Source organism: Emericellopsis cladophorae (genome assembly GCF_022114955.1).
Source record: "Emericellopsis cladophorae strain MUM 19.33 chromosome Unknown NODE_56_length_136797_cov_115_582007, whole genome shotgun sequence".
Taxonomy (NCBI): domain Eukaryota; kingdom Fungi; phylum Ascomycota; class Sordariomycetes; order Hypocreales; family Bionectriaceae; genus Emericellopsis; species Emericellopsis cladophorae.
In genome coordinates, this window is record NW_026250981.1 from 93,375 (window position 1) to 120,283 (window position 26,909).

Consider the following 26,909-nt stretch of genomic DNA (forward strand, 5'->3'; position numbering starts at 1 on the left):
CTGTGCTGGCGAGGCGGAGGTTTGATCCTGTGTTCCTAAGATGCTCGCGTGCCAGGCGAGGCTGGATGGAGGGGCAATGTGCTGATACTCTCAACGTTAGGTAGGTTGTCTATCGCACCATGGGGTGCGCAAGTATTGAAGCTAGGAAATTAATTCGAGATGCTATCTCGTAGCTTGTACTTCTTCATGGAGGCATGTTCGCAATTTAGACCGAATTTGACTCTTAAGTCAACTCCCAAAAGCTCTTGAAGCACAAGTAACAACGAGACAACTATTGCGTCCCAGGTCGTGTGGTATCTGCTGCACGGCCTCGTGTGCCAACACCGACTTGTGACAGGCGCCTTAGCTTACCATATTAACAAATAGAGCCGATTCCTAGTGATCAATCATTGGGATGATTTATTTTTTTTGAGCTAATATTGGTAGTACACAGCCTTGATTGCTCCAACGAACTGGCCAGTGTTCTGTGTCTTGCGTTTTCAAGGTTCCATTCTTACAATGAAATATTCAATATTCCTCCCTTCCATATGCCCTTATAACTGTACAGTCTACATGCCTGAGAAATTCGACGAACATGGCACTAGTCGAGAAGCGATGTAGAAATATAATTTTACACTACTTACGGAGCCCTGGGTAATGCTATTCATCCCATAATCAAAGAGAAGTGCAGGGTAGCTCAGCAACCATGACGGAGTGTCCTGGACTCCTAGACGGAGAAAAAAAATGCACGGACCACCATGCTCTCTACCTATCTTGGGCACCGGCGTGCAGTCATCATGCAGCAGTTGGAGGAGCGGCTCAAGATACCTTAGTTCCGACATCAAACAACGACCACTGCTCTAACACAACACGATCCCGGCCTTACTGACACCCACTTGGCTGTCACAAGGATTCTACAAGATGTTCCGTTTTGTAGGTGTATCTGCTTAGGCCTGCGACGGCTTCAATGGCTAACCTCAGCAGTCGAAATCGCTCGATATCGTCACGCTCTTCCACAAGGTCGGCTCTCCTGCCTCGACCCGCGTCGCAACGCTTCTGAAGCAAGTGTCAGCCAGCGCCGCTGCTGGCGCAACGATTGATCAGGCCAGCGATCACACCCACCAGACCCAGCGCGAGCAGTTCGACCTCAACATTACAGAGGACCCCCCTACCGCCGACCAGGTCCAGACAATCCTAGAGTATGTGGGCAAGAGCAAGATCTCCACCATCATTGAGGGTGCCAAGGACGAGAAGGACGCACTCAAGAAGTTCAAGGAGAGCAAAGAGAGCCTACGTAGGCCATTGGTACGTTGACCCTTGGACATGGTTGACATCTGCGTCAAGGTTAGCAACTGACTTTATGCAGGTGGTAGATTGGAACAACGGCAAGGCGATATCTGGAGACAATGAGTCGGCCATTCTGAAGCTTCTGAATGCCACAAAATAGCCCAGCCCTCCGACTGGTGATCAGCGGGGATCGAAATCGAGACATGATTATGGATCATAAGTGTATACCCCTGTACTACTACAGCTAACTCTTCCCTCTGGACTCAAATGATATATTGGAAACCACCTCATGAGTCGAAGGCGTCCTGCTACCGTTTCATCAGGCAAGCTGAAGCTAGCCAGTATGAGCCGTGCGAAGCAAGACTGCGAAGAGCGATGTGATGAGCCGAACATGGATCGTGTGCTATTCGAATTTTGTGAACACACCAATCCTATCACAAGAACATGCCGCCGCCCGGTTAACATGTTCATGAACAGGTCGTGGTCTGGTCCAGAGTGCCCCTGACCCACGACGTCTTGGCCGAGCGAAGAAGATCACACAAGGAGGCTTCAGCGTGTCACGAACGTACCAGATCTCCACGATTACTTCGAACGCTCAATTCTTGCTGGTAGCCTGGCTGATAAAGTACAAATGAGTAGCACCTTAGCGTACAATCGAGCATTGGAAGCAGAGAGCAGGCACGACCTCATTACGTGAATCAACCGTGAAGGCCAAGTCGGTCTTGCTTTGCTGCCGTTGCAGTGTCTGCACGATCATCTAAACATCAGTCAATCAAATTTGCCTCACGATTGGCAGCAACCACAGGTAACTGTGCGCCTTTATCCCTGATCAGTCACCACTCAGCCGACCAGTGAAATGAAGGCTCTCATAGCAACGAACTTCGCATTCATCCCATCTGTCTCTCATCTTTATTTGACCTGGCCGGAGCAGATTTTTCACTTTTTCACTCTGCCCTCCACCGCAATATCGTTCTCTACCACTCAATTGTGCAGCATTGCTTCCAACTGCGTCGAGCTCCGACATCCTGCGATATCTGGGCAGAGTCGCCCCGTTCACCATGTCTCTGGAACAAGAGCTGCTGACCATAATCGACAAGGAATTAGCACAAAACCCACGTGCAAGAGGATTCAAAGACTTCCACAGCAATGGCCTCCCGATTCTAGACGATCCTGCGGTCATTGAGAGTTATCGTGCTGAAGCTGAAGCACCCGAACTTATCGACAATGATGTGCCCAGCAGCTTCTACACCCATGTGCCACCGGGCTCGGCTGCGCTGTTCTCCCGGAACGGTGGTCGACGACCCTTTCGGTTCATGCAGCATTTCCTTCCCGAGCGTCGTGTCTTCCACTGGAGCGTTTCTCAGGTCCACTCGGTGTGCAAGTCGTTGGCCCGCAAGCAGTGGCGCGCTGTGATGCAAGTGAAGAACAAACGACCCGATATCAACACACAACTCTACGATTATTTCGACAGTTACGACTTGTATCACTATGGAGCTGTGAACCTGGCCAATGTTCTTGCTGGCATATCCAACATCGATCTCAGCAATTTGCAGCGTGTGGAGGATTCCTTGAAAATAGCCGTCCACAACTGGGTTTGCTCATGGGCGTGTCAGCCGAGAAATGCTTACAAGTTGTTGCATTTCCCAGCACCTGGTGTTCCCATCACTGCCTGCCTGCCGCAACATGACTGTGGCTTTGACTTACAACGTCTTCTGACCGATGAAGTGCATGGACGTCTCGAAGAGGCTCTCACAGAACAAAAGAGGCTTTTGGTGGAATGGCACATGGGATTGCATGGTCCACAACCAGGTACGTATTTGTTTTTGGCAGAATACATAAAAAGGAATATTAACAAGTTTCATAGCACTCTCAACACAGACGAACCCGACGTGGACCCGAACATGGTCCGGATACGTGACAGATGATGGCACAACCATAGTATCGGGAAATTCTTACTGTCCACCTCGATGGCTCGGATTTTCAACCTCTCAAAGCTCTGACGCAGACAACAATGCCCAAACTCTGTCCCCAGACCAATACCAATATGCCACGCCTGCTCAAGCATCGACATCCCCAAAGTCTGTTCAAGAGTCCATGCTCACAGAAACACGATCTCGTTCAACTGTTTCCGAAGACAGATATGCGCGGATGAGTCATAGAACGGCGTCTGGAACCAATCCTCTCAGCGACAATAGGGGATCCTCTGCGCCCGCGCCGCAAAAGATGTTCGGAGATGCGCGCGACGTCTAGAAAACTACCGCACCATCAGACCAGCACCTAGCTACAGCGACCACCGCAGGGGCAATTCTGCCGGCCTCAGCCGAGGCAACTGCACCGACGAGCAATTTCCAGGCTCAGCGCGGTGTTCTCGAACTTGACGCGACAGGGGACTTGAATTGTTCTCGGGGCCACCAGAGTCCGTGGCCTTCAGATGCACTTCTCCCAAGTCAAATTGGGCTTCGACCAGAGAAGCCAGAGAACCACAAGTTTGGTCAAGCGGCCCATTCGGAAACTGCTCCGTACAGGAGTCAGGGTCGTAGTCAATACAATCACGGCGATCAAACCATCTCGCTCTACGGGGCGGATGATGTTCCCTCAACGCCGCGGTCGCTTCGCAACCGCAGAAATGTATCAGAAAACTTTCGCTACCTATCCCCAACCCATTCAGCATCTGGCCCGTTTCACAGATGTGATGGCCGCGTGGATCGCACAGCTTTAACGCCACGCTCGCACAAGCCATATAGCAGAACTCATCAGCAAACGGCTCATCGCCAACAAGCTACGGACTACCAACCAAGCAATGGTAGACGGCATGCGGCCGGCCCCCCTGTGAGCTATCCTCGACCGCCTGCCCACCCAGATGCGGCGACAATTTGCGGACCTTCTCCAGCATATCTAACAGGTCATGAGCCCATACAACTCCCCCCGACACCATCGCATTCTCAGCGGAACTACTCGAGCGGTGCAAGCCATCTGAACATTGGCGCGCCATCTTTCCAGCCAAATTTGGGCCATGCCGCTGGGTACAATCAAGCAACCGCACAAAAGCTATCAGCAGGACGTGTCGCAGCCGCAAATAGGGATAGCATGATGGTTCATAACCATCATACAGACCCGCAATCAACCGAGAAGGAAGCGTACAAGAAAAGGTTCAAGAGGCAGACACCTTCGTCGATAGTCAGCCAGCGTTCCTCGAATACCTACAATGACCTCCAAACAAGGGAGCCAGCGATCGATGCCCTGAGTGGTGCGTTTTCTACTTCAAAGCCTCGGGTTGCGTTGCCTGCACTGCAAGCTATACCTACATCCCAGCCGAGGGCCAAATCCCCGGTCGATGCAGCAAACCGCCAGAATGAGCCCACTCGAAGCCTTCAGGAAGAAAGGACCTGTCAGCCTGTTAGAGAGGTTACCGTTGCCATATATCAAAATCACGAAGCTGATCAAGCTGCTGTGATCGGAATGAGCAAGCCCCCAGTGAAGACACAGTCTAATGCAGAGCATGCCGATACCCCTAGCAGTACCGGCCAAGCTGACCACAATACCAAGATGGCGTCCCTTGAGCCACGTCCCACAACCATCCAGTTTGGCGACATGGGTGTTACGAAGGTTCGTCCGTCTGCACAGAGGATGAGCCAAGGTCAGATTCACCGTGACGCAACTGGACGGCTCAGAGACCATGGGCAAAAGGTGTTGCGAACAAATTCCAGCATGAAGCCGGCTTCATCAACCAATGTTGCCGCCGAGACCGTGACATCGTCCGACCAGCCTATGCCAGTAATAGTGCAGCAGCCCGTTGAAAGCCAGTCGAACGCCCATACGACCGTTGACCATCCAGATAACTTGTGCCCAAGCCTAGCCGGCAGTCAGGATAGATCTGGAAAGGCCATTGTTAAGCAGCAGCTCGAGCCGCCGGAAAAAGACAAGCTGTCCTCGGAATTTGCAGAAAGGGGCGAGTACAGCTCCTCCACGATAAGAAAGCGACCGCAGCCACGCAAAGGGGTGTCGACCTTGTTGGAACAGGAGCAAGGTAGGCAGATCAAGAAGAAGAACAACAGTACGAGTCATTTGGCACCGCAGGCGTTTCGTAAAGAAAATGCAGAAGAGCGCCAACCGGGCGCTGGAGCTGGCCAGTCGAAAAGTTTACAGAGAAACCTGATGAAGGACGACGAGGCGGGAGTCAAGCCTCTGAACGTACGCCACGAGCAGGGGTCTACACGTTCTGGGAACGCTACATCTCGGATAACAACCAAAGAGCTTGGGTCGCTCAAGCACTACCGCGAGTCTCAAGCCAGCGATAATGTGTCGAGCAACATCTATGCAGCCTTATCCTCAAGCGCAGGTTTGCAGGATCCCCATGTCAACAATACTGAAGGGCCAGATGTTGGGCCAAGGCCATCATCAGTCCTCATGGACCAAGGCTCATCCAACAATACGGACGGCGGCACAGGCCGGGTGCTTCAATCAGAGTTTAAGCCGGCTGCCGAGACGCCACCTTCGGGCCAAGTGTCGCAGTCTGCTACTGCACCCCATGAGACAACGAGTTTGGAGATGAGCTCTGAACAACCTGTGAAGAAGAACAACAAAAAGAAAAGAAAGAAGAAACTACAGCAAGCAGACCGCAAAAAAGAGACGGACAACAAAGCCTTGGATGAGCAGGCTCTTCAAGAGGCGTACAAATTAGTCCAGAGGGAGAAGAAAGCGCAGGAAGCCTGCAATAAAGAAGAAGCGCAGAACAAGGAGGCAGCAAAGAAAGCAGAAGCCCTTGCTCAGGAACCAGCGAAGAAGAAAGAGAACAGTGAATGGAGGGCGTTATGGCATCTAGAGAAAAGCAAAGCAGCTGCTTCAGAGTCTGATGGGCGCTCAGAGGCGGAGATTCATGAAGGCGAGGGTATCCTTTGTGACATTGATGGTTGGAGGCTTCTGCTGCGGCCTCATACAGTGGACCACTCTCCCAGCCCGTGGATCACTCCCTTTGGGGTCAACGGGTCGGGTGCTATCACACAGGACATTGGTGAAGACCACGAATGTGATCCCAGAAACGATGGGGAGAATGGCATTGGCGTCAATGAGTCATGGCCACATCACCCACCGTTTCGGAAGCTACCAAGCGATTGTTCAGCAACGACTGCGTCCACTATCACGCTGGGGCGTAATAACGTGCACGCATCGTGAGGACAAATGACCCAGTCTAGTAAGGTCAAATTGGATTGTGTCGATTGTACAAGTAGTTAGCAGCCTTAATAAGTAGCAAGAAACTAGCAACAGCCTTGGAAATGTATGAGTATCTGGCCGCACAGCGCTCAAGATATCCTTTTCATGACCTGACTGCACCTGCTTCAACCGTGGGATATCTTTGCAGTGCGCAAGAAATGTGATCAGCTTCGCATCACCGTGTCCGATGCACAGTTATGTTGCCGGCCAGCATGCCTTATATTCACAGTTCGGTATTGTTGTCTGTAGTATCGTCCTCTTTCCACGTCACGATTCATTCTTGACCAAGCCAGTGACAGCATCCTCCACTTGCTTGTCTGTTAGGCCCTCTAGGATTTGCGACTGCTCCTTGCCGAATTCTAGACCGTCCAGATTAGCTCGTGTGTCGACGATGGGGCTGCGCTCGTTCAATCGTACCGTATCGTGTGAACACCTTGGGGATTGTGCCTGACGCCTCGCGGATCAAAATGGGAACGTTGGGGTTGTTTTTCTTCATGGTAGGGTATGCTCTCGAGAGGAATGATCTATCCAAGTAGTAGAAATGTCAGCTACGGCACGCATCGCGAATGTCTCGTCAATCGATTGACCTACCGGACGGCGGCGCTCTGCTCCGAGGTCTGACAGAACAGGAAGCGCACCTCCTTGAGGCCTTTGCTGAACGCGTAGCGGGCAGACATGGCTGCTGTGTCGTGCGTGGCTGTGATGACGATGAACTGTGTTCCTTGGAAGAGTGCAGCAGCACGACTGAGAGTTGTCGTCGTCGTTGGAATTGGCGTCCTGCGATTGGGCGCCTGAAAACTGGTCCTTGCATAACATATACATAAACTCAAGTCAAGGTTATGTATTTTGTGCATGTATTTCGGGATTTGTGGCGGAGCCGGGTGATCTCCGGCACTCGGTCGCAAATCGGACCTCAACACTCAACTTTCTGAACCGTGCAGCGACGGGTCTGCTCATCAATCGACTCGGTATCACCCTCAGTATTGGTACGTATCATTCGTACTCTTGCAATATTCCTAGTAAATCGTTCTAACGGTCTCGTTACCAGGACACCATGGCCTCCTCTGCGACATCCTCAATTCTTCGCGCGTCGCGACCGGCCTTCCGCCAGGCCTTCCGCCAACAGACACCCTTCCGCAGCCAACAGTTTTACCAGGGCGGACGACGATGGCAGAGCTCCGAGGCTGGTGCCCAGCAGCAGCAGGCACAGAGCTGGTTTAAGAAGGCGTGGGAGAGTGAGGTTGGCATCAAGACTGTGCACTTTTGGGCGCCTGTCATGAAGGTTCGCGACACCCAATAGTGGCGGGGAGGACAATGGGGGAGAATCCAAGGCTGACTTGATTACAACGCAGTGGTGCCTCGTTATTGCGGGTATCGCCGACATGGCCCGTCCGGCCGAGAAGCTCTCGTTCACGCAGAACTTTGCCCTGACCTGCACGGGTCTGATCTGGACCAGGTGGTGCATGATCATCAAGCCCAAGAACATACTGTGGGTGTTCTCTTGCATAGGAAAAGTCCGCGAGAGAAGGCTAACAATGTTGCGCGCAGGCTCGCTACCGTCAACTTCTTCCTTGCAATGGTTGGTATCGTCCAGCTCACCCGCATTGGCCTGTACGAGTCCAGCAAGAAGTCTGCCGGCGAGGCTGTTGCGGACGTAAAGGAGGAGGTGAAGCACAACGTCAAGGCTGTCAAGGAGATCAAGAGCTAAACCTGTACCACTGTTCGAACCAAGACAGGTCATGCGAGGTAAAGGATCAGGGGCACGCTGTCGCGGAGGAAGATGCCACATGTATCACTTGATTGGGTCCGCTTTCTAGTCGGTAGACCTGCGTCGATAATATCAACCCGGTTGGAAATAATCAACTACTTGTTCGCTGCCATATCTTAAAGTCACCCTTGGCGCGTAGTATCGTCAACGTCAAATCAAGTCATCTCGACTATCTCGCTTTCATCAATATATATCAAGAGCCAAAGGGGCCGCTCGATTCAACCAGAACGCCATGCCATAACTAACCAACAGATCCGTTCAATCCAAGACGACTTTGATGCGCATACCGTCAATACCTGACCGTCCCCCAATTGCAGTTGATATACACTTGTCCTACCGCGTTTCCATATCGGTCACAATGCCGACCCTCCTCATGAATCAGTGTGCCCCTCATTCAGGAGCATCTCCAGCACAATTTGCCTGCCTGGCAATTCGGGGTGGCACATGGCAATCTTGACCGTGCCCTTGGACGCATCGCCCACGTTGGGCAAGTGTCCATTGCGCCCCTGCGTGTGGCTGGCGGCGGCAGCGCTGTTGCCCGTTGGCCCTCTGATACCGTAGTCCAGAACGCGTACATCCTTGCCGGCAATAATCTGGCGCAATCTGCCATTCTCCGCATTGCGGACCTCGACATAATCCTCGTTGAAGAGTAGGAGGTATTGGCCATACATGGTTGCACCGCGGGCCTTTTTCTGTTTACCCGCATATTCCATAATCAGGGTGCGACTGATCTCGCCGTGCTTATCGACGTATGCAGCGCAGTCTTCATATGTGACAATGAATTCGTTCTCGTTCAGCCGGAACATACCCAGAGGTCTTTGATTGGAGATGCGGTTGGCGATGTTCGCAATGGCTGGGCCCTTGAGATCTGGAATCGACATGGGCTGTTTCTTATCCAGCGTCAGCATCTCAATGCCCTTGGACGTTGCCACAGCAATATATGTCTGGAACAAGCTCAGCGAGTAGCATTCGGTCGGGAAAAAGAAGTCGTCAAAGTCTCGGAAGGTTTCCGTGCTGCCAAGGCCGCCCTTACGCCCGCCGAAGAAGCGCTTCTTCTCCGTGGCCTTGTGGTAGATGGGCTCCAGAACTTTGAACGTTGTGTGGAGGCCCTCTTTCTTCTTGTAGAATACCAGCGTGCGGTCCTTCATTCGTCCAGTGGCAAAGTACGTGACATCCTTTGCCAGTCTCTGCGGCGCTCGGCGAGTGCTGTCGTTGCTTGGAGGCGCGAATTCTGACACTGGTGCTACCACATCGAGTGGGAAGGATATGAGGGAGCGCTCGGAAATCAGAAGGCACACCTGGAACTCCTCCAGCACCGCAATTTGAGTAACGCGGGTCGCCTGGACCGTCTGAGAGGTGGTTAGCCAAGGTTCTGCAGTGGGTTTTTGGAAACAACTTACTCTAACCCACCCACGAGGGTTAGACGGGTCGGAAATGTAAACACCAAAGTCTGTTCCAATGGCAATCACGGGTTTGCCGAATGCCGAGAAGCCAGTAGCGCAGTTGACTTGCGCCCGACAAACGGGCGCTATGCCTTGCGCTGAGCCAAGCACACCCTCAAGATCTTGGATGGCGCGGTCTAGTGGTGTACCCTTGACGGCCACAGGGGGTGTCCGGGCAAGAAGCGAGCTCTCGTAGTTGAAGGCGGCATCGGCCAAAACACGCAAACGGAAGGGCTCTGCGTTCTGCTCATGGAGGGCCTTTGCATGGTTCGTCTTGGCTTCGATGAGCTTCTGGCACCACTCCATCCGATCTCTTGCCGATGAAGCATACAGCACATACACTTCATGTCCTAAGTGCTTGAGTCTGAAGGGATACAGGATGCGGCCATCGCCATCGCCAGATCCAGCTGGCGCCAATGTGCCTAGAGATGAGCTGGTGCTAGCATGCTCAAGTACGGGCTTGCCACTGTTGTTCGTAGCCACCTTCGTCATCTGATTGCCTGATGCAGATGACGTGGTCGTCCGGCCCAAGGGTGTCGTGATACCCTTTTGTCTCTGGATGGGCTCGTCGTTCACACTCTCCAGAAAGAGCAGGGGCATGAAGATTGGCTTCATGTATTGTCAGCGTCCCATACCTCCTGAATCCATAGGGCCACATACCTCTTTCGAAACATCGTACTTCTTTTCTTTGGTGTGCGTATAGACTGTCTTGGCCAGGATCAAGCAATGATCAAACAGTAACGCATGCATATCTACCCAGCGTACACCTTTGGAGCCCAGCCGCGTAAGCTCTCCCTGCATTAGCAATTGACGGCCTAAATGATCGAGGTTGAGGGACGTCTCAAAGGATGGCCTGAGAACTAGCATCCGGTCCAACTGCATCATTTCTACCCGCTTGTTGGTCTCGTCAACCTTGGCATCACATTCCAGCGCAACGGCCTTGATTTCGGCCATGGCTTTTCGTAGGTTGGTCTTCTCCTCGCTCTCGGTTTTCATCAGTTTGTCGACACTCTCCAGAAGGAGCACGTAACGCTGAAGTCGCGTGATCGGCGCGATCAAAAAGTGAGCCCAGTCGTGCTTGCCAGAAGACTTGAGTTTCACCTTGTCATCGGTGAACTTTCTGAAAGTGAGGTTCCTGTCCCTTTCGTTGCGAATCATGTATTCAGCACGGGGATAGCCAAAGGCGTATTCGACATAGTGGGTGCGGGCCTTCCGAATCCACTCACGCAGGATATCACTGAACCCCACGATCCAAGGGCCTTGGCTTTGTTGGCGATACTTGAGTTGCGCCAGAAGGTTGTCCTTGTTGATAGTGAGTACCGATTCCAACTTGCCAAAGATTGAATTGAAGAATTTCTCTTGTCGCTCGGGCGGAATGAGTGGTGGTCTCCTGGTACGCATGTCGTCTCGATACTCGAGACGGAAGAATTCGAGCTGCTTGATGTAATTCTCTTCTCCCGTCACAATCTCATGCAGAACGTTTTGACGTTCGACTTCTTTCTTGTCCCTGCTCTCAATGTCCTCTTTCGTGAGGCCATAGAAAACGTGCCACTCTTGGCCTCTGCTCTGCTCGGGATCAAGTTCGTCTAGGTCAATCTTTTTGACGGTCCTGGTACAGTGGGTAGAATAACAGCGTCCGGGTATATCGAGCTCGTGTAGCCTCGGGGCGTAGCAGCCTGACCCTGTGAGTTGCCACAAGACTCCAGAGATGTGTCCGTCGCCAAACTTGACCCATTCCTCCTCGGGTAGGAGAAGTTGAGCATCGAGCATGAGAGACACGATGCGACTGCTCAGAACTTCTGCATCGGCGACGTTCATTGTAGGAATTTTGAAGGTGAAGAGAAGTACCAAGCCTTCTTCCACGGCTTTCCTCCTCAAGTCCACCTCCCCGTCGGCCATGTCCCGGATCCAGGCCTCGACATTGCTGAGCGCCCATGGCTCCGAACATCGTCGGAAGTCTCCAGAGCTCAGCTTCGAGGGCACGAACCGCCGCTTGCGGCCAGTGGGCAGAGTAATGCCATCAAATGCGCCAACACTACCAGCATCATAATCGATGGAGGGCGGCCCTGTGTTGGGCGCAATGTGCTGATGGCGATTGAACTTCCTGCGTTCCTCGGCAGCGTCTGTCCTAGATCTAGCGGGTGTGTAGACCTGCGGCGTGTTGCTGTGGCCCACGAGAGAAATGGATCGCTCTGGCTGCAACGAGCCCGGTGTCGTGGTGTCGTACAAGGCCTCGGGATTGTCATGAGAATGGTACCGCAAGTCGGCGCTTGTAGAGTATGTGTGCTGCAAATGTCCGCGATTGTTGGTATTGACTGAGAGCATGGAGCTACTGTCAGATCCGGCGCCGCGACGCGGAACTATGGGCAAGGGTCGGTTAGACAAGCCAGGGTGGTAGAAGAGGTCTTGATACTCTTCCGGCCCGCCCGAGTCACCGCTTTGTTTTGAATGAAGAGACACCCGCTCATCACCCTCGTCAAAGCTGAGCCGGGGCTCTCTCGGCGACTGGAGTCCACCTGTCCCCCCATAGTCCATAATAGCGCCACTGTAGTTAGGCTCTGGTTTGCGGCTGTCGTATTGGTTATCGAAATAGTTCGGTGAAGGCAAAGGGCGGCTGCTGTTCGTGTCCGACGGGGGTGATCCCACATCTCCGTACGTGAGATTGCCCGCGTATCCACCGCTCAGCATGCCCAAATCCACCATGCCACCGCCCACCTCGCTCCCGCCGCTACTGCTTCGATCCTGTTCTTCGGGGGGAGGGGGCAGAGGAGTCGATGCAGATGAAGGCATTGCTGGAGGAGTAGAGTCGTTATTATAGGTGAAAGTTGCTCCACTGAAGCGTCGATCGTCAAGCTCAGCCTGCTGCATAGCTATGACGCCGGCAGTTCCCTCGGGATCATCGTCGTCCTCGTCAAATGCCGAGTTCGCATACGGGCGTCGTGTCGAAGCCATGCTCGCGGAGTGCGCCAATGTGGTCGCGGAGGAGTTGTACCGCCGTAGATGCTCGCTGCCATCATCGGAAAACTGTGCCTCGTGCGAGCCATTAGCGGGTCGTGAGGGTGGTCTTGAGCCCCTCGAGCCTCCTCTGGGACCAATAGCACCTAGTTCCACCTCAATGTCGTGCATGAGTTGCTCTTGATCTTGGTCATAGCTGCTGTTTTGGGCAGGCCCTCGGTCCCAGCCCGGGTCTGTGTCCATAGGGCGCCTCGGGAGCGGCGCATTGGTCGGGTGTCTTTGCAGTCCCGATGTCGTTCCTGGCGACGATATAGAATTGGCAGAATTGGCCCTTGAGCCCCTAGTGTAGGCAGCAGTGCTGTGATCATTCATCGAAGTACTGGCAGGCCCAACAGGCATGTACGATGTGGTCGGGTATGGCGCTTGTGTATACGCCTGCTGCCCAGGGCTGTTTCCGTTGGAACCATGCAATGGATACGCACCTGCAGCGTACTGTGACGGATTATATGTACCAGCGTTACTGTTTTGTCGTTGCGCGTACCCGTGTTCAGGATGCGGAAAAGACGCTGGGTGGGCGAAGGAGGGAGACTGGCCATGCCCCGACGTTGGCGACGTGTGGGAGGGGCCCGGGGCTCCGGCGTAGGCCTGCTCCTGTGGATTGTAGTTGTTGTACCCATGATATGTAGGTTGCCGTTGAGGGGAGGTCGCACTGGCGTAAGCGGCCGGGTTGTACGCTTGGGGGGTATAGTTGGTTGGTGACGGGGCAAATGAAGTTCGATGCGTTGGGTATTGAGGCGATGGTTGCGATTGGCGGTACGGCAGGCTTGTCGACTGTGTTCTCGCAAAGATAGGAGAGGTTGGCTGAGCAAAGCTCTGAGGATTGTAACTCGTTTGCTGGGGCGTCGAGGCGGCTGGGTCTTGGTACTGGTGTTGGAACCCAGACAAGGCAGCACTCGTGGAGCCGCGGGTTGGCGGCCTGGTGCTCGAAGCCGTAGAGCTGGGGCTGGCTAGGAAAAGCTCGTCACCTCCCGCCGGTCCATAGCCTGCACCATCATATGTGGGAGCACTGGTTTGCAACGGGGCGTGATGAGCTCTATCGTCTCCGCTATTGAAGCTCGGGCGTCGACCGAGTCCTAGGCCCGTCTGATCATCCCTATCCTGCGCTTGCCCAGCCACAGGATACTGCACCGGAGGCACATGGCCGTATCGTCGTTGGCCGTCACGGAATGACATGGCCAGTTGTGTATAGTAGTGCAGGTTTCGCTTCGTCAGTCGGCGCGCCTCACTTGGACCTGTCAGCCTGAGCGAATGGAGTCGGTCGCGGGATGGATTGGTTGTCGCAAACCGGACGTGTGGGCTTGCGCGTAGGGCTGATAAGGTAGCGAGAGTCTGGGCAATCCAAAGGGTCGGGTCAACGACCTCTGTGCCCAGTATTCACGCAGCAGTTGTCGAACTCATGTGCTTGATGTGCGTACCATAGGATGCCGAGGATCGCATGTGAGGATAGTCGGGTCTGACCTGGCGGGGACTGATCGGGTTTGCGCTATTGTAGTGCTCGCAGGGGGCGTCGCCGCGTATGCTTGCTCTGCCGCCCGAGGCTGTCGAGGATAATGACTGGCAAAGGAATGAGCAAAGCCGTTGAAGAAGCTCGACCCAAGCATGCAAAGGCAATGATGGAGAGGGCCGCGAGGTCAAGGGTTGGAGGCCCTGTCAGGCTGTCAGAGGTTGACAGACGCTCTGGAGTCAAAGTGGGGTGTGGGCTTCGTGTACAGCGTGGAGTCGGGCACCGGCGGACTGTCTTATCAGCGGTAGTTGTGAGTGAAGTGCTCAGCTGTTAGTGCAGGATGGAAATCGTCGCGGCGCGTGGAAGGGGTCCAAGTGTCGTCACCGTCTATACCTGTACGTATCAACCCCCGGGACTGCACTGGAGTCTGGGTTGCGCTGCTGCACAATGATAGGGAGTCAGTATCAAATGAGTGAAGTAATGAACTGATGTCTGCTACTGTACGTGCACGGCATGCGCCACTCAACGTTGCTTGAACTGATGCATCTATCCGTACTCCGTATTCGCGACCGAATGCTCCGTGTGTCAGCGCGTCTTGGCAACAAGGCCCTGGGCTCCCACCAGCACTAGCGTAGCAGGACTCTACACGTATTAACTACGCCTTGCCTGGTCCAGTCGACAGCTCAAGCGCAAGTTCGCAACAACGATAAAGATTTGGTAACTAAGCCCACTGTCAGAACGGTTGTTCTGTCTTGTCAGCACATGCGTCTCGAAGAGGTCGTGATATCTCAGACTGTTGCTGCTACTGCCCTGCAGATCTACCTATTTTAAGGTAACCTTGCGACGGCCTCTTTATCTGAGCCGGAACGACACCTACCCTAAGGCTGAGCTTACACATCATCAGACTGAATTGACAGCAGAGGTGACGCTCACAAGACTCCGTGCCGGTCTTTGAGCTTCTTCAAAGACTAGTCGCCAACCTCAAATTCGCGCTTTTGATATGTAAGGAGAACGCACAGTTCCGATGACGGGCTCGTTTTGCATTTTGACGAGATCACATAAGTTTCCACCGTTACGTTGCTAATTGATCACAAATATCAGACTTCGACGCGTGGCAAAAAGTGCTAACGGTTGTATTCCAAGGTTAATTACTTTAGATTATTGCGTAGCAGCATATGACTTATATATCCAAAGTTGTTCACGCGGACACCAAAAAAAGGGGTGACATTAAGTCGTCTTGTGGTGGCCATGAGCAAAAGAATTGCGTGATCTGGGAATCGAACCCAGGGCTCCCCGACGTTGCTCGAATGGCAACGGAGAATTTTACCACTAAACCAATCACGCTGCTGTGGTTGTTGGATTCAGAGTGCCAAATGGTCTACAGATATCTCATTCCACTGATTGTCACTGTCCTGGCCCAGCGCCGCAACATGCCACGAGTGCTGATATGGCAATGCAATAGTAAGATATTGCTGCTCTGAACCCGCGCTATCATGAATGTCGACTGTCTGTCGTACGCTTCTTGCATACGGCTAAGGAGCTGGGCTCGTTGGGCAGGATGAGTGGAATGTAGCGCGGACCCACGTGTCTGACCTGGCTCGCGTGGACGCGTCCCAGCGTTCGACTTCATCCCTTGAGATTGCCTTTCGTCGCTCTGCGCTGACGAGTGTAAAGTCACTCGTCTCGTCTACTTCGTTATGTCAAAGTCAGCGTCTGCCTGCAACCAAACCATGGGGCATCTTTTTCTAGGAGAATTGTGGCACTGAGCCCTTTCGAGATTGACGGGAGAGGGCAGTTGATACAGCGCGCGCTTGGAGGCAAACAGACATGGTGAGATCTGTCGAACACTTCGTACCAAACAATGCGCCGAATATGAGTTATCGATCGACTTCGGTACTTGAATATCGAGATGATGGATTGTAGCATTCGATGATGCCAGGTTGCTAATGTGCATTCCAGCCAACATTCGGCCACCTGGTATGGTCAGCACTCGAAACATGCGCCAGGATATGGAATGCACAAGACCTTCGGAGGGCTTCAAGATTCTCAGAATGCGGGCCAGAGTCTTATGATCTGGAATGAGTGACTTGTACTCCCAAGTCATCCAAGCCTGGCAGACCTGCTTGCTCGAACGGACGCTCCGAGCGGGAAAATCCATAAGTGTTGAGAAAACGTTCGAAAGCCTAGAGATGGTCCAAAGAATTCGAACGTGGAATCGAAAGAATTTGAAGGAAAAATAAAGCGCGACAATTCACGAGCCTCCATGCTAGTTGACAAATAGGTGAAGTGCCGGGCAGGTATCGCTCCCTGGAGAATCAGTTGGAAGGCACTGTGTCTCCCTTCACTTCAGTTCAGATGAATCCACTCGCTCTCACCCGAGCATGCTGACACGAATGCCCAAGGCCTGTCAGTACATCGAAGACCGGCCTCCTATGGCTGGCAGTCGCATTCCATCCTGTCCGCGCAACCTTCCCCAAGTATCCAATCTAGCCCAGCCTGCACCACCATCTTGCCCCGCCAAGGCTGGCCGTTCTTCCATCAACACTATCCTGCCCAACGCTCTTCTGTGCCCCCTCAAGCCGCCTCCCTTTCCCTGGGAACCACCTTCGTTTGTTATACCTTTGAGTTCTAACTTTCAGCCATCCTGTCTGCCGCTTCCTGTTCGTGGCTTCCGCTTTCGCTTCCACTTCCATTTCCACCACGCTCTTTTCGCTCCTTGAGGATGCTTGTTTCTTGTTGATATCGCGACCCATAGCACCATATTCGCTGACCAACATACGACCAGAGAACCCACACTCGTTTTCTCCCGATTTGCGATCGCATTTGCGTAGCATGTGCTAATCCCACCACATTTACGGCAATCATTATGGCTGAGCCCGCTGTTTGCAAGATTCGCTCCCCTCTTTCCGAAGCTGCACATCGTATCAACGCGAGCTATGCCCCGTCTGATAACACCAGGAGTACGAAGGCGTGTGGAAAGCAAGCTGATACGCAGTCGCGCGCTTCTCGTCAGGAAAACGCGCCTCCAACGAATCACGACCCTCGCGTTGCCTCCCCGTTAACCCCCAATCCACCGGAACCAACTGTCCTACGGCGACCGCAGGAATCTGATGAGGCCAAACGACTGTCTCAAGCATCATACGAATCAGGATCTAGTAGAAACAGCAAGAGAAACTACAAGACGCACATCGGTCCATGGCAGCTCGGTCGAACATTAGGCAAAGGCTCTTCAGCTCGCGTGCGCCTTTGCCGCCACAATGTCACGAACCAGCTGGCTGCTGTCAAGATTGTCAACAGAAGGATGGCCTACCTGGTTCAGGATAGCAGTCTGGCCGCCTTGAGCAAGTGGGACAACAACGATGCGACGAGCGGTCCGAGCGGTGAAATGCGTGTGCCCATGTCTATCGAACGAGAGGTGGCAATACTAAAGCTTATCGAACATCCTCATATCATGAAACTTTATGATATCTGGGAGAACCGGTCAGAGATGTAAGTTGTGTACTGTCCCCAATGTACCATGGTTTACTAATTGCACAGTTACCTCATCCTCGAGTACATCGACCAGGGCGATCTCTTCACTTTCATCAACTCCCGCGGGAGACTCACCGAAGAAGTTAGCTTGTACTTCTTTCGACAAATGATCAGTGCCATCGGGTACTGTCATTCATTCAATATCTGTCATCGGGACCTGAAGCCCGAAAACATTCTTATCACAACCGACCACAAAATCAAGATTGCGGATTTCGGCATGGCTGCTTTGCACCAGACTGATACGCACAGGCTAGCCACAGCTTGCGGCAGTCCTCACTATGCCGCCCCTGAGTTGCTCAAGAATCGCCAATACCGGGGCGACAGGGCTGACATCTGGAGCATGGGTGTGATCCTCTTCGCGATGCTTGCCGCCTCTCTTCCATTCGACGATCCAGACATGAGGACCATGATGGAGAAGGCGAAAAGGGGCCATTATCAGATGCCGAACCACTTCAGTCTCGAGGCCCAAGATCTTGTCAGCCGCATGCTCCAGGTCAACCCGGAGCGCAGAATAACGCTCGCTGAAATCTGGCGACACCCATTGGTGCAAAAGTACAACTACCTCGACCCTTACGGTGAGAATGGTGGCCAGCCTGGGGACCTACGAAGGGGCTTCCAGTATGCTCCTGTGCTGAGGGCGGACATTGATCCGCAGTTGGTTCGGCAGCTGCGCAGCATGTGGCATATGTTCAGCGAGCACGACCTCGAACTCAAGCTCACCTGCGAAACGTAAGTATCCGACCTTTTGGCTGCCGCGTGAACGATGACTGACTCTCCCCAGGCCGAACGACCAGAAGGCATTCTACTGGCTGTTGCACAATTACAGGGATAAGCAATTGGAGGATTTCAAGCCTGAGCTTGCTCACTCGATGAGTGACTACCACCACTTGAAACCCGGTGCCTGGAAGAAGCGTGTCTCGACCTGCGAGTTCTCTCAACCGCGCGCGAACGGTCACGGTAGATCCGTATCCCGCTTCACGGTCATCTCCAACGCCACCGAAACCGAAGCAGGTACCGTGCAGAGCTACGACCCCTACATGGATAGTCAAGTGCTCCAATCCTGCGGTTCGAATGTCACCCATGCCAAGATCACAGTCCACAGGGACCAGAGTCTTGTTGCCGGCCAAAGCCCGCACGCCGCGAGGCTGCGAAGCAACTCCGCTGCCCGACGACCGCGCGCGAATTCCAATCGCACCGCACCTGGTGGACGGCCGCCGTCGTCTCGTGGGTCAATGACATCTCTAAACAGTGCTCGACCAAACAACACCCGAGCCAGAGGGCCAAGCCTGCGGCACAAGCGTGGCGTCGACTTCTCTCACGTTCGAAAGCAGTCCCACACCGTCGGTGCCTCGCGGTCGAATATCAAACAAGCCGTTTCTGGCACGACATTGGTGAGCGAATCGGCCCATCAGGAGCGATGCTCGCAGTCTCAGTCTCCCGAGCCACGGGTGAACGACCGAGGGCAGTACGAAAAGGCAAATGGCGCACCGGCGCCGTCGACACCGGACCCAACCTCGATGTTCACCGAGGAACTGCGTCACTTCAGCAGCAACATTGCCAAAGACTGCGACGAGGCATTCCGGAGCTCACTGATTGAAGAAGAGTCCATTGCTGGTTCGTTGGCTGAAGGGGACAGAAAGCAACGCGACTCGCCCTTTACTTTCAGTGTCGATGGGTCTGGCCCAACGACGCCCGCTACAGACGTCTCGTCTGTCAAACCCTGGGACTCGCGACCCCTCCCCCCCCTTCCATCGGAACAGTCTGTGTACAGGCCTTCATCCCCGAGCAGTGTCGCTCCCTCTCTGTATAGTGTGGAGTACGAGAGGGGCGTCGAGCAGGTTGCCCGACTGGCCGTGCCTGTTAAATTTGCACCTCATGGAGATCGCCGCGTCGTGTCTGCTCCCGCTCAAAGCCACTCTACACGCAAGGTTGATGCCATGCCCCCCATTAGCGAGGACCAGACACTCAATGTCGTGAGCAACGACAAGGCCAGGATCGTTTCGGCGCCGCCTCGCACGCCACCCAAGGCTCGCGGGGTCGAGTACTTGACCAAGGTCGAGAACACGATTCGCGTAGTTCACTCACCGAGCGCACCGAACCCTGTCAAGGTTCCAAAGCCTCTGAACGTGCGAAAGAAGGCCATGGCGGACACAATTGAGGAGCGGCAGCAGGATATGAACGATCACGAGCATGATTACTCCAGCCATCGAACCACGTCTGGAGACACAGCTACCAGCATGAAACAGAAGAAGTCCAAGCTCTGGTTCAAGAGGTCATCCAGGGCAGGGACGGGCAGCGGCACGTCGACTGCTGCAACGTCCCAGGAACACCTAAGCTCGATCACGACCGACACGGGTGGAGGCGCTGCAGCAGTACAGACCTCTGTGGTCAGGAAGAAGAAGAGTTTCCCGTTTCCCTTCTTCAAAGGAAACAAGAGCGATGAACCCAAAATGTCCATCGCCGGTAAGCCTCCACCCCCCAGCTGCTGCCTTGGCGTTCTCGCTGACCCGGCAGACAAAGCGGAAGGATCGTTTGGCGGTGGGGATCTCCCGAAGCGGCCAGCAAACACAAAGGTCAACTGGCGTGACTCCACAGCAACTGATGGCAGCCGCAGCATTGAAGTGAAGCAGAATTGGCTAGCACGCCTATTCCGGGTGAAGCCGGCGACAGATTATCTGTGCATGTCCATCTCCCGCCGACGAGCTCGCCAGGAGGTTACGATCCTGCTGCGCGAGTGGCGGCGGTACGGTATTAGGGGAATCCAGGTTGACAAGGAGCGCAACATCATCTTTGGCAGGGTCGGAGCTAAGAACTGTGAGTACATGCGGGATAGTTGGCTCATGACATGCGCTGATGGTGACATAGACTTGAACCTGAAGGAAGTGTCCTTTGCTGCCGAGATCATGACGGTGATCGAGCACGGCAAACGGCAGCCACTGAGCATTGTCCGCTTCACTCAAGAGCGTGGTGCGGCCAGCAGCTTTCATCGCGTGGTCGACACCATGCGGACAGTGTTTGACAGCCGCCACCTGCTTGTCGCAGAGCGCACCAAGCAGAAGATGATGATCAAAACCCTGCAATCGTGATGGGCACGCGGTGTTCATGTGCGCGTTCGTTTTGATTTCTTTTAAAGAAGTCTCCCTACTGTTTGGATGAAGCTGGAGGCACATGTATAGCTACTTTCATTTCCTTTGTAGAGGTTTGTCATCTGCATTTGGCAGCTGGTCTCCTCGGATCATCCTTGTGCTGCCTGCATCGTACGTAAAGCAGGAAGACATTGGCGGGGGCGCACAGTACTCAGTTTACTAGTCTAACTTGATAGTCATTTTGTTCGTTCATGCCGATTTCGCTTCGCCTTCGTGACAGGGGCGTTTGAAAAAAAGTATCCGGTGTTTATTTGAATGTCCCAAGTCGCAATACCTGCTCGGCTGCTAGCCGAAGCCAGTACGTTAGCAGTATCTCACGTGTTGGCGATGTAGTATTATTGGAGCTGGAGCTCACAGCCTCGGTTACTAGCCGGCCGGAGAACGGCGCAAGGCAAACCTCGGCGAGGCCTTGTATGGGGAGCGGAAAGAAACGGATATCGATCGTCTGCAACTCAATGCGTCCATCTCGACAAGAGACACAGCAGCCTCGGCTTCTCGGTCGGGAGGGAGGGGACTCTAATGAGCCTGCTCCCCGCCGTCAATTAGTACAGGACCATCACACACATTGTTTGGGCTAGCGCGATTGCTGTGGGGATTGATGATAATGAAGCGATCTCAAATGACCCTGCTGCCGTTCATTACGAGAGTGGCTGTCATCCTCAGACCAGTGCAGGCAGAGGTCTGGAATTGCCCATGGATGATGGCGGTGGACGCATTGATAATATCTGTTAAGTTTTGTATGGCCATCCAGGCCGAGCAGTAACACACGGTATCTTATGATCTACTGAACCCCAGACTGGACCCCGCGCTCCGATGACGCAGTTCTGGAGCCCCCAAGGCAGGTACGTACCGTAGACAGGCACATGCTTTTGTCGGAGTGCCGTGGGCATTGGAGGTCGAGGATGCCACCCCATTTGGGAGCGTCAATCACAGCCGCCACCACCAGCAATTTGATTCAGCGAGCTTCCATCTACCCGAGCCAGACCGAGACTGTCACGCAGGAGAGCGTCACTTGCCGACCCGTCCAGTCTCGAGGAGGGGCCTGGCAACGTCTTGACGTCGACATGACTGGAGCTCATGCTGGTCCCTTCGGATCTGTTCCGGACAAGCTGATCAGTCTTAATCTCAGCCTCGAGCTTCTCTTCACATCTGCATCTTGAACCTTGAATCATCATTCTTCACTCTTACCTGTGCCATTGATCTCGATACCATCTCCCAAACACCCAATTGACACGGTACCTCCCAACTCTGCTGGCTGCACTGTATTCATCACATCCCGCCGCCATGGCCACCACCGACAACATCCTCCAGGGCGTCAACGTCCTCGGCAAAGTCGACGAGAGCCACAGCAAGATCCTCACACCAGACGCGCTCGCCTTCTTGGCTCTCCTCCATCGCAGTTTCAACCCCACTCGCAAGGCCTTGCTTGAGCGCCGTAAGCTCCGCCAGGCAGAGCTCGATCGCGGTGTGCTACCAACCTTCTTGCCCGAGACAAAGCACATTCGTGAGAATGATGCTTGGAGGGGCGCACCGCCTGCTCCGGGCCTCGTGGATCGTCGTGTTGAGATCACGGGTCCCACTGACAGGAAAATGGTCGTCAATGCCCTCAACTCGGATGTCTGGACATACATGGCTGACCTCGAGGGTGAGTGATCGCGCGCATCCCCCACGTCAAGGAGCGTGAAACTGACTTGCCTACCCCAGACTCGAGTGCGCCTACCTGGGAGAACATGATCAACGGCCAGGTTAACCTCTACGACGCCAACCGCCGACAGGTCGACTTCAAGCAAGGACCCAAGGAGTATAAGCTGAGGACCGACCGGAAGCTGCCCACGCTCATCGTCCGCCCGCGTGGCTGGCACCTGGATGAGAAGCACGTCACGGTGGATGGCGAGCCCATTTCGGGTTCGCTGTTCGATTTCGGCCTGTACTTCTTCCACAACGCGTTTGAGACTGTCAAGATCGGCCAGGGCCCTTACTTCTACCTCCCCAAGATGGAGAGCCACCTGGAGGCCAGGCTGTGGAACGACGTCTTCAACCTCGCCCAGGACTATGTCAGCATGCCCCGGGGCACTATCCGCGGCACCGTCCTGATCGAGACCATCCTCGCCGCCTTTGAGATGGACGAGATCATCTACGAGCTGCGCGACCACTCGTCGGGCCTGAACTGCGGCCGCTGGGACTACATCTTCAGTGTGATAAAAAAGTTCCGCAACAACAAGGACTTTGTCCTGCCCGACCGCTCGGCCGTCACCATGACTGTGCCCTTTATGGATGCCTACGTCAAGCTGCTGATCCAGACGTGCCACCGCCGCGGCGTCCACGCCATGGGCGGCATGGCCGCGCAGATCCCCATCAAGGACGACAAGGCCGCCAACGACAAGGCCATGGACGGTGTCCGCGCCGACAAGCTGCGCGAGGTGCGCGCCGGCCACGACGGCACCTGGGTTGCCCACCCGGCCCTTGCCACCATTGCCACCGAGGTCTTCAACAAGCACATGCCCACCCCGAACCAGCTCTTTGTCCGCCGCGAGGACGTCCAGATCTCCCCCAACGACCTGCTGAACATGAACGTGCCCGGCGTCATCACTGAGGACGGTATCCGGAAGAACCTGAACATTGGCCTGGGCTACATGGAGGCCTGGGTCCGGGGGGTCGGATGCGTGCCCATAAACTTCCTCATGTGAGTTCTTCAGCTGTCTGCCTTTCTGAAGAAGATTCAATACTAACAAGGCTAAAGGGAGGACGCGGCCACAGCCGAGGTCTCGCGCAGTCAGCTTTGGCAATGGACCAAGCACGGCGTGTCGACCGCGGACGGCAAGAAGGTCGACAAGCCGTACGCGCTCCGTCTGCTCAAGGAGTGTGCCGACGAGCTCGCGGCCAAGGGGCCCAAGGGCAACAAGTTCAAGCTCGCGTCCCAGTACTTTGCGGGGCAGATCACGGGCGAGGACTATGCCGATTTCCTCACCACGTAAGTTGTCCCGCGTGACATACTATTCTTCCATGATGCTGACTATGTATATCAGGCTACTCTACGATGAAATTACCCAGGTGGGAACGCCAAGGTCGGCGTCTAAGCTGTGAGAGGCGGGTGAGGCGGGTTTTCTGTCATGGCAAGCACTACTTTGGAGTTTTTTTGCATCTCTAGGCAATGATATCAAATCATCATGTACAACCACACTGCCTGTCCTTCTGTTGACGTCTTGAATCTGCGCATGGTGCTCTGGACAAGTCAAGTCACTGTTGCCCAATGCGTGATATGCGTCGAGTAAAGCCGTGTCTATCCGTAAGATGGACTGAATCCTGTCTAGGAACGCCGTGCTCGTGTATTCCTTAATGGGAACACCACAAGATAGGTGATGGATGTTATACTGAGCTGAACAAGCTCTCATTTTCGTGCCATGCCAATAGTGTCGGCTACCCCCGAAAGCCCCCAAGCCTCGACCGCTACGTACACACAACATGGCATGATGCTACCTACCTACCGGTCCCGAGAACTTGGAGCAGCTATCAGTCTAGCTTTGCCGAGGACAGCAGGGGCACGGCCGGCCGACCCAGCTGTTGGGGACGCGGCAGGCAAACCACTAGACTAGTTACTGCGTGTATGGCGTGTTGAGGCTTGAGAGGGTTGAGATTCGCGATTCCACAGATTGCTGGGACGCTACTTGTGCCATGGAGTCCCTGTGTCTTGCTGCGGGCGAACTTGGTGGGAGAGTCTCCACTCCATCCGGGCTACGCGAGTGCAGTGGATAAACAATAGCACATGGATTACAATGGCCAAGAGCGTCAGGCGGGTCTGGTCCCTGGCAAGTGAGCCAGAGACTGATGAGAAAAGCAAGGGCCAAGGAAACGGGGTGGGTGGGGGAGAAGCTGATTCGTGAACAGTGGGTGCAAGATACTCTCTTACTCGAGAAAAGTTTCCCGCGTCTCGGGCCTGACACTAAACTAGTATCTACAGGGGATAATGCTATTTCATTCATTGATGACAGGGGAGGCCAAGGCAGGACTGACGTCGGAGGAGTACATGTAGCCTGTTTGCGTGCGTGCATGGACGAGAAACTGGAAAAAGTGGAAGCGGTTATGGATGATCAGAATGTGTGCGAATGGGTCAAGATAGAGGAACATTGATATGCGCGTATTGAGTAGTCTCCGAGACGAGACAAGGACAAGCAAGACAACATGAAGTGCTTGCCAATCCTGCAGCATTGTTGTTCCATTCACGCCTAGCAACAGAAGCAGCCTCTTGCGCGTAGCCAGTGCAGTAGAATGCGGCAGTGATGATCAAGGGGACTTGTAATTGATAGAGCCGGAGGGCAAGGGAGGATCGACGCAGGGATGTGGGAGTGAGGGAGATGGTATATTGTGATTTTGTGATGGCGCCACGAGCAACAAGGAGCCAGGGACCAGTAATAATAAGGACAAGCGTCCAAGAGTCTAACTTGCATTTGATGAGTCTCTAGCATGTTGCTGTCTTACTCGTTTCCTCTGGGCTAGGCAATTTGGTCCGACCCGTGCGGGAGGGGCGCTATTGATAGACTAACTCAGCACTCAATGGCGGGGACGCTGTCGTTTGGCCAAATTACAGGAGAAGCTGTCGAATATCGAACGCTGCTTGCTGGTCTTCAGTCCCAGCTCTCGCTCTGGCACGGGGGAGGCGTCCCCCACCTAGCGCGGCTGTGGCTTCATGCTCCCTCCGCCTCCACCCTGGCTGACATGGCGCATGGCCATGGCATGGATCCCGTGTTCGATAGCCCGACGCCCCCTCCGCTCTCTTCCCTCTCTTCTCCCAGCACTCACTCTTCAGTGCCTCGCCCGTGCGGTCAGTAGTCAGTTGCGCGCAATTGCCACCTGAGCGACACCGCTGTCACCGAATGGCCAGCCAGGCTCCCTGCGGAGTGACGGGGAAGAATTGGACGGGGGGCCAGCTGAAAACCGAATATTGGAGGCTGGAGCCAGGCGGCCGCCCTGTCGCAGTCATAATAGTCGCTAGTCCAAGGCAGTGGATTCCTCATGGCTGTCAATGACGAAGGTCACAGGTGACTGACGGACTGCCTCACTGACTGACTGCGGCAGCAATCCGCTAATTAGGTTTGCGTCGAGCATCACGAATGGAGCAGCAGCAGCTTTTGGTTAGCACTTGATTACCTGAGCTAGCAATCACAAGGACGCCCGTCCAGGGCGCCGGGACGCCGCTACGTACGTACCATGGGCCAATGTCCTCTTTCGCGAAACCGCCAGCCTTTCCCGCAGCCCGCATCAAGCCACCACCAGACTGGCGTCCACTAAGCCATCAGACGTGCAGCAAGCGAACCCTTGATGTCTGCCTTGGCCCATCGACCAGCGGGCGACCACGACAATGCACGAAAGAGCATCTACATGTATTGTTGCTAGCCAGTCGCCTGGAGAGTCGGGACGATGGGACTACCATCCCAGACTCTGGGTCCTGACTAGCATTCGGCCCGAGATGAGAACTTGTTGGAGTCTTGGGGACGAGGACGACTGGGCAGGACTGGCAAGATTGTGAGATGGCTCTAGTAATGCCGAGGGATACAGTGATCCGACGCAGCAGCATCCTGCAGAGCATTGCCCGTTCCTTCTGTATCCTCTCGCTTCCGCGAAAGACAAGACATGGCTCGCGCCAAGAGATGGTAGCGAGAGGGCGGTATGATCCCGCCCAGGATGATAGAAATTAGAATAGAGATTACCCACCCAGCTTCACCATGGGTTCCATGTCGCCCGGCGGCTGTTGAATACATATACGTACCTCGAATCCTAGCCTCCCCAGGGCCGGATGCAGCAAGATGGCAACCGGGGCCCGGAGCTGACAATCTTGTTGATGTCGATCCAGTCTCATGGATTAGCCCACTGTACGACTGCCCCTAGGCTGCGAGGCGCCTCCACCTGTCAGTCATTCGCACGTGTCCGCGGATGTCTCCAACAATTCAAGTCTCTGGTTCTTGTCTGATGGGCAGCCTCTGCCGCTGTCAGCAGCACTAACAATAAGCTTCTGACATGGCGTCAGGGATGGCTCAATCCCCAAACTCCACGTTGAATGCCAGCTAATCCTATGACTGCCCGTCCTCTTT

At 54.3% G+C, this 26,909-nt stretch overlaps 8 protein-coding genes across 8 annotated transcripts; 6 read left to right on the forward strand and 2 right to left on the reverse strand.

The window, feature by feature from the left end:
* Nucleotides 1–900: 900 nt before the first annotated feature.
* On the forward strand, nt 901–1,426 carry J7T54_003873 (putative redox protein-like protein; the record flags this gene model as incomplete). The annotated part of the gene is made up of 3 exons (XM_051509219.1): nt 901–912; nt 964–1,284; nt 1,346–1,426. The coding sequence occupies 3 exons, from the start codon at nt 901–903 to the stop codon at nt 1,424–1,426; spliced, it is 414 nt and encodes a 137-aa protein (XP_051359793.1).
* Nucleotides 1,427–2,324: 898 nt separating this feature from the next.
* Nucleotides 2,325–2,982, forward strand: J7T54_003874 (uncharacterized protein; the record flags this gene model as incomplete). The annotated part of the gene is made up of 2 exons (XM_051509220.1): nt 2,325–2,846; nt 2,914–2,982. The coding sequence occupies 2 exons, from the start codon at nt 2,325–2,327 to the stop codon at nt 2,980–2,982; spliced, it is 591 nt and encodes a 196-aa protein (XP_051359794.1).
* A 1,830-nt stretch (nt 2,983–4,812) lies between these two features.
* J7T54_003875 (uncharacterized protein) lies at nt 4,813–6,438 on the forward strand (the record flags this gene model as incomplete). Its single annotated transcript, XM_051509221.1, has 2 exons — nt 4,813–4,872; nt 4,954–6,438. The coding sequence occupies 2 exons, from the start codon at nt 4,813–4,815 to the stop codon at nt 6,436–6,438; spliced, it is 1,545 nt and encodes a 514-aa protein (XP_051359795.1).
* Nucleotides 6,439–6,744: 306 nt separating this feature from the next.
* J7T54_003876 (NADH:ubiquinone oxidoreductase 10.5kD subunit) lies at nt 6,745–7,154 on the reverse strand (the record flags this gene model as incomplete). Its single annotated transcript, XM_051509222.1, has 3 exons — nt 6,745–6,836; nt 6,895–7,001; nt 7,069–7,154. 3 exons carry the CDS (start codon nt 7,152–7,154, stop codon nt 6,745–6,747), a joined length of 285 nt encoding a protein of 94 aa, XP_051359796.1.
* Nucleotides 7,155–7,531: 377 nt separating this feature from the next.
* Nucleotides 7,532–8,185, forward strand: J7T54_003877 (uncharacterized protein; the record flags this gene model as incomplete). Its single annotated transcript, XM_051509223.1, has 3 exons — nt 7,532–7,759; nt 7,830–7,966; nt 8,026–8,185. The coding sequence occupies 3 exons, from the start codon at nt 7,532–7,534 to the stop codon at nt 8,183–8,185; spliced, it is 525 nt and encodes a 174-aa protein (XP_051359797.1).
* A 431-nt stretch (nt 8,186–8,616) lies between these two features.
* On the reverse strand, nt 8,617–14,139 carry J7T54_003878 (Rho1 guanine nucleotide exchange factor-like protein; the record flags this gene model as incomplete). The annotated part of the gene is made up of 6 exons (XM_051509224.1): nt 8,617–9,594; nt 9,646–10,296; nt 10,348–12,919; nt 13,184–13,923; nt 13,988–14,031; nt 14,118–14,139. The coding sequence occupies 6 exons, from the start codon at nt 14,137–14,139 to the stop codon at nt 8,617–8,619; spliced, it is 5,007 nt and encodes a 1,668-aa protein (XP_051359798.1).
* Nucleotides 14,140–17,012: 2,873 nt separating this feature from the next.
* J7T54_003879 (serine/threonine-protein kinase-like protein) lies at nt 17,013–20,763 on the forward strand (the record flags this gene model as incomplete). The annotated part of the gene is made up of 6 exons (XM_051509225.1): nt 17,013–17,106; nt 17,365–17,635; nt 17,684–18,406; nt 18,459–20,140; nt 20,192–20,491; nt 20,543–20,763. The coding sequence occupies 6 exons, from the start codon at nt 17,013–17,015 to the stop codon at nt 20,761–20,763; spliced, it is 3,291 nt and encodes a 1,096-aa protein (XP_051359799.1).
* Nucleotides 20,764–22,107: 1,344 nt separating this feature from the next.
* On the forward strand, nt 22,108–23,907 carry J7T54_003880 (Malate synthase-like protein; the record flags this gene model as incomplete). Its single annotated transcript, XM_051509226.1, has 4 exons — nt 22,108–22,468; nt 22,528–23,506; nt 23,564–23,794; nt 23,850–23,907. 4 exons carry the CDS (start codon nt 22,108–22,110, stop codon nt 23,905–23,907), a joined length of 1,629 nt encoding a protein of 542 aa, XP_051359800.1.
* Between the last annotated feature and the right edge of the window lie 3,002 nt (nt 23,908–26,909).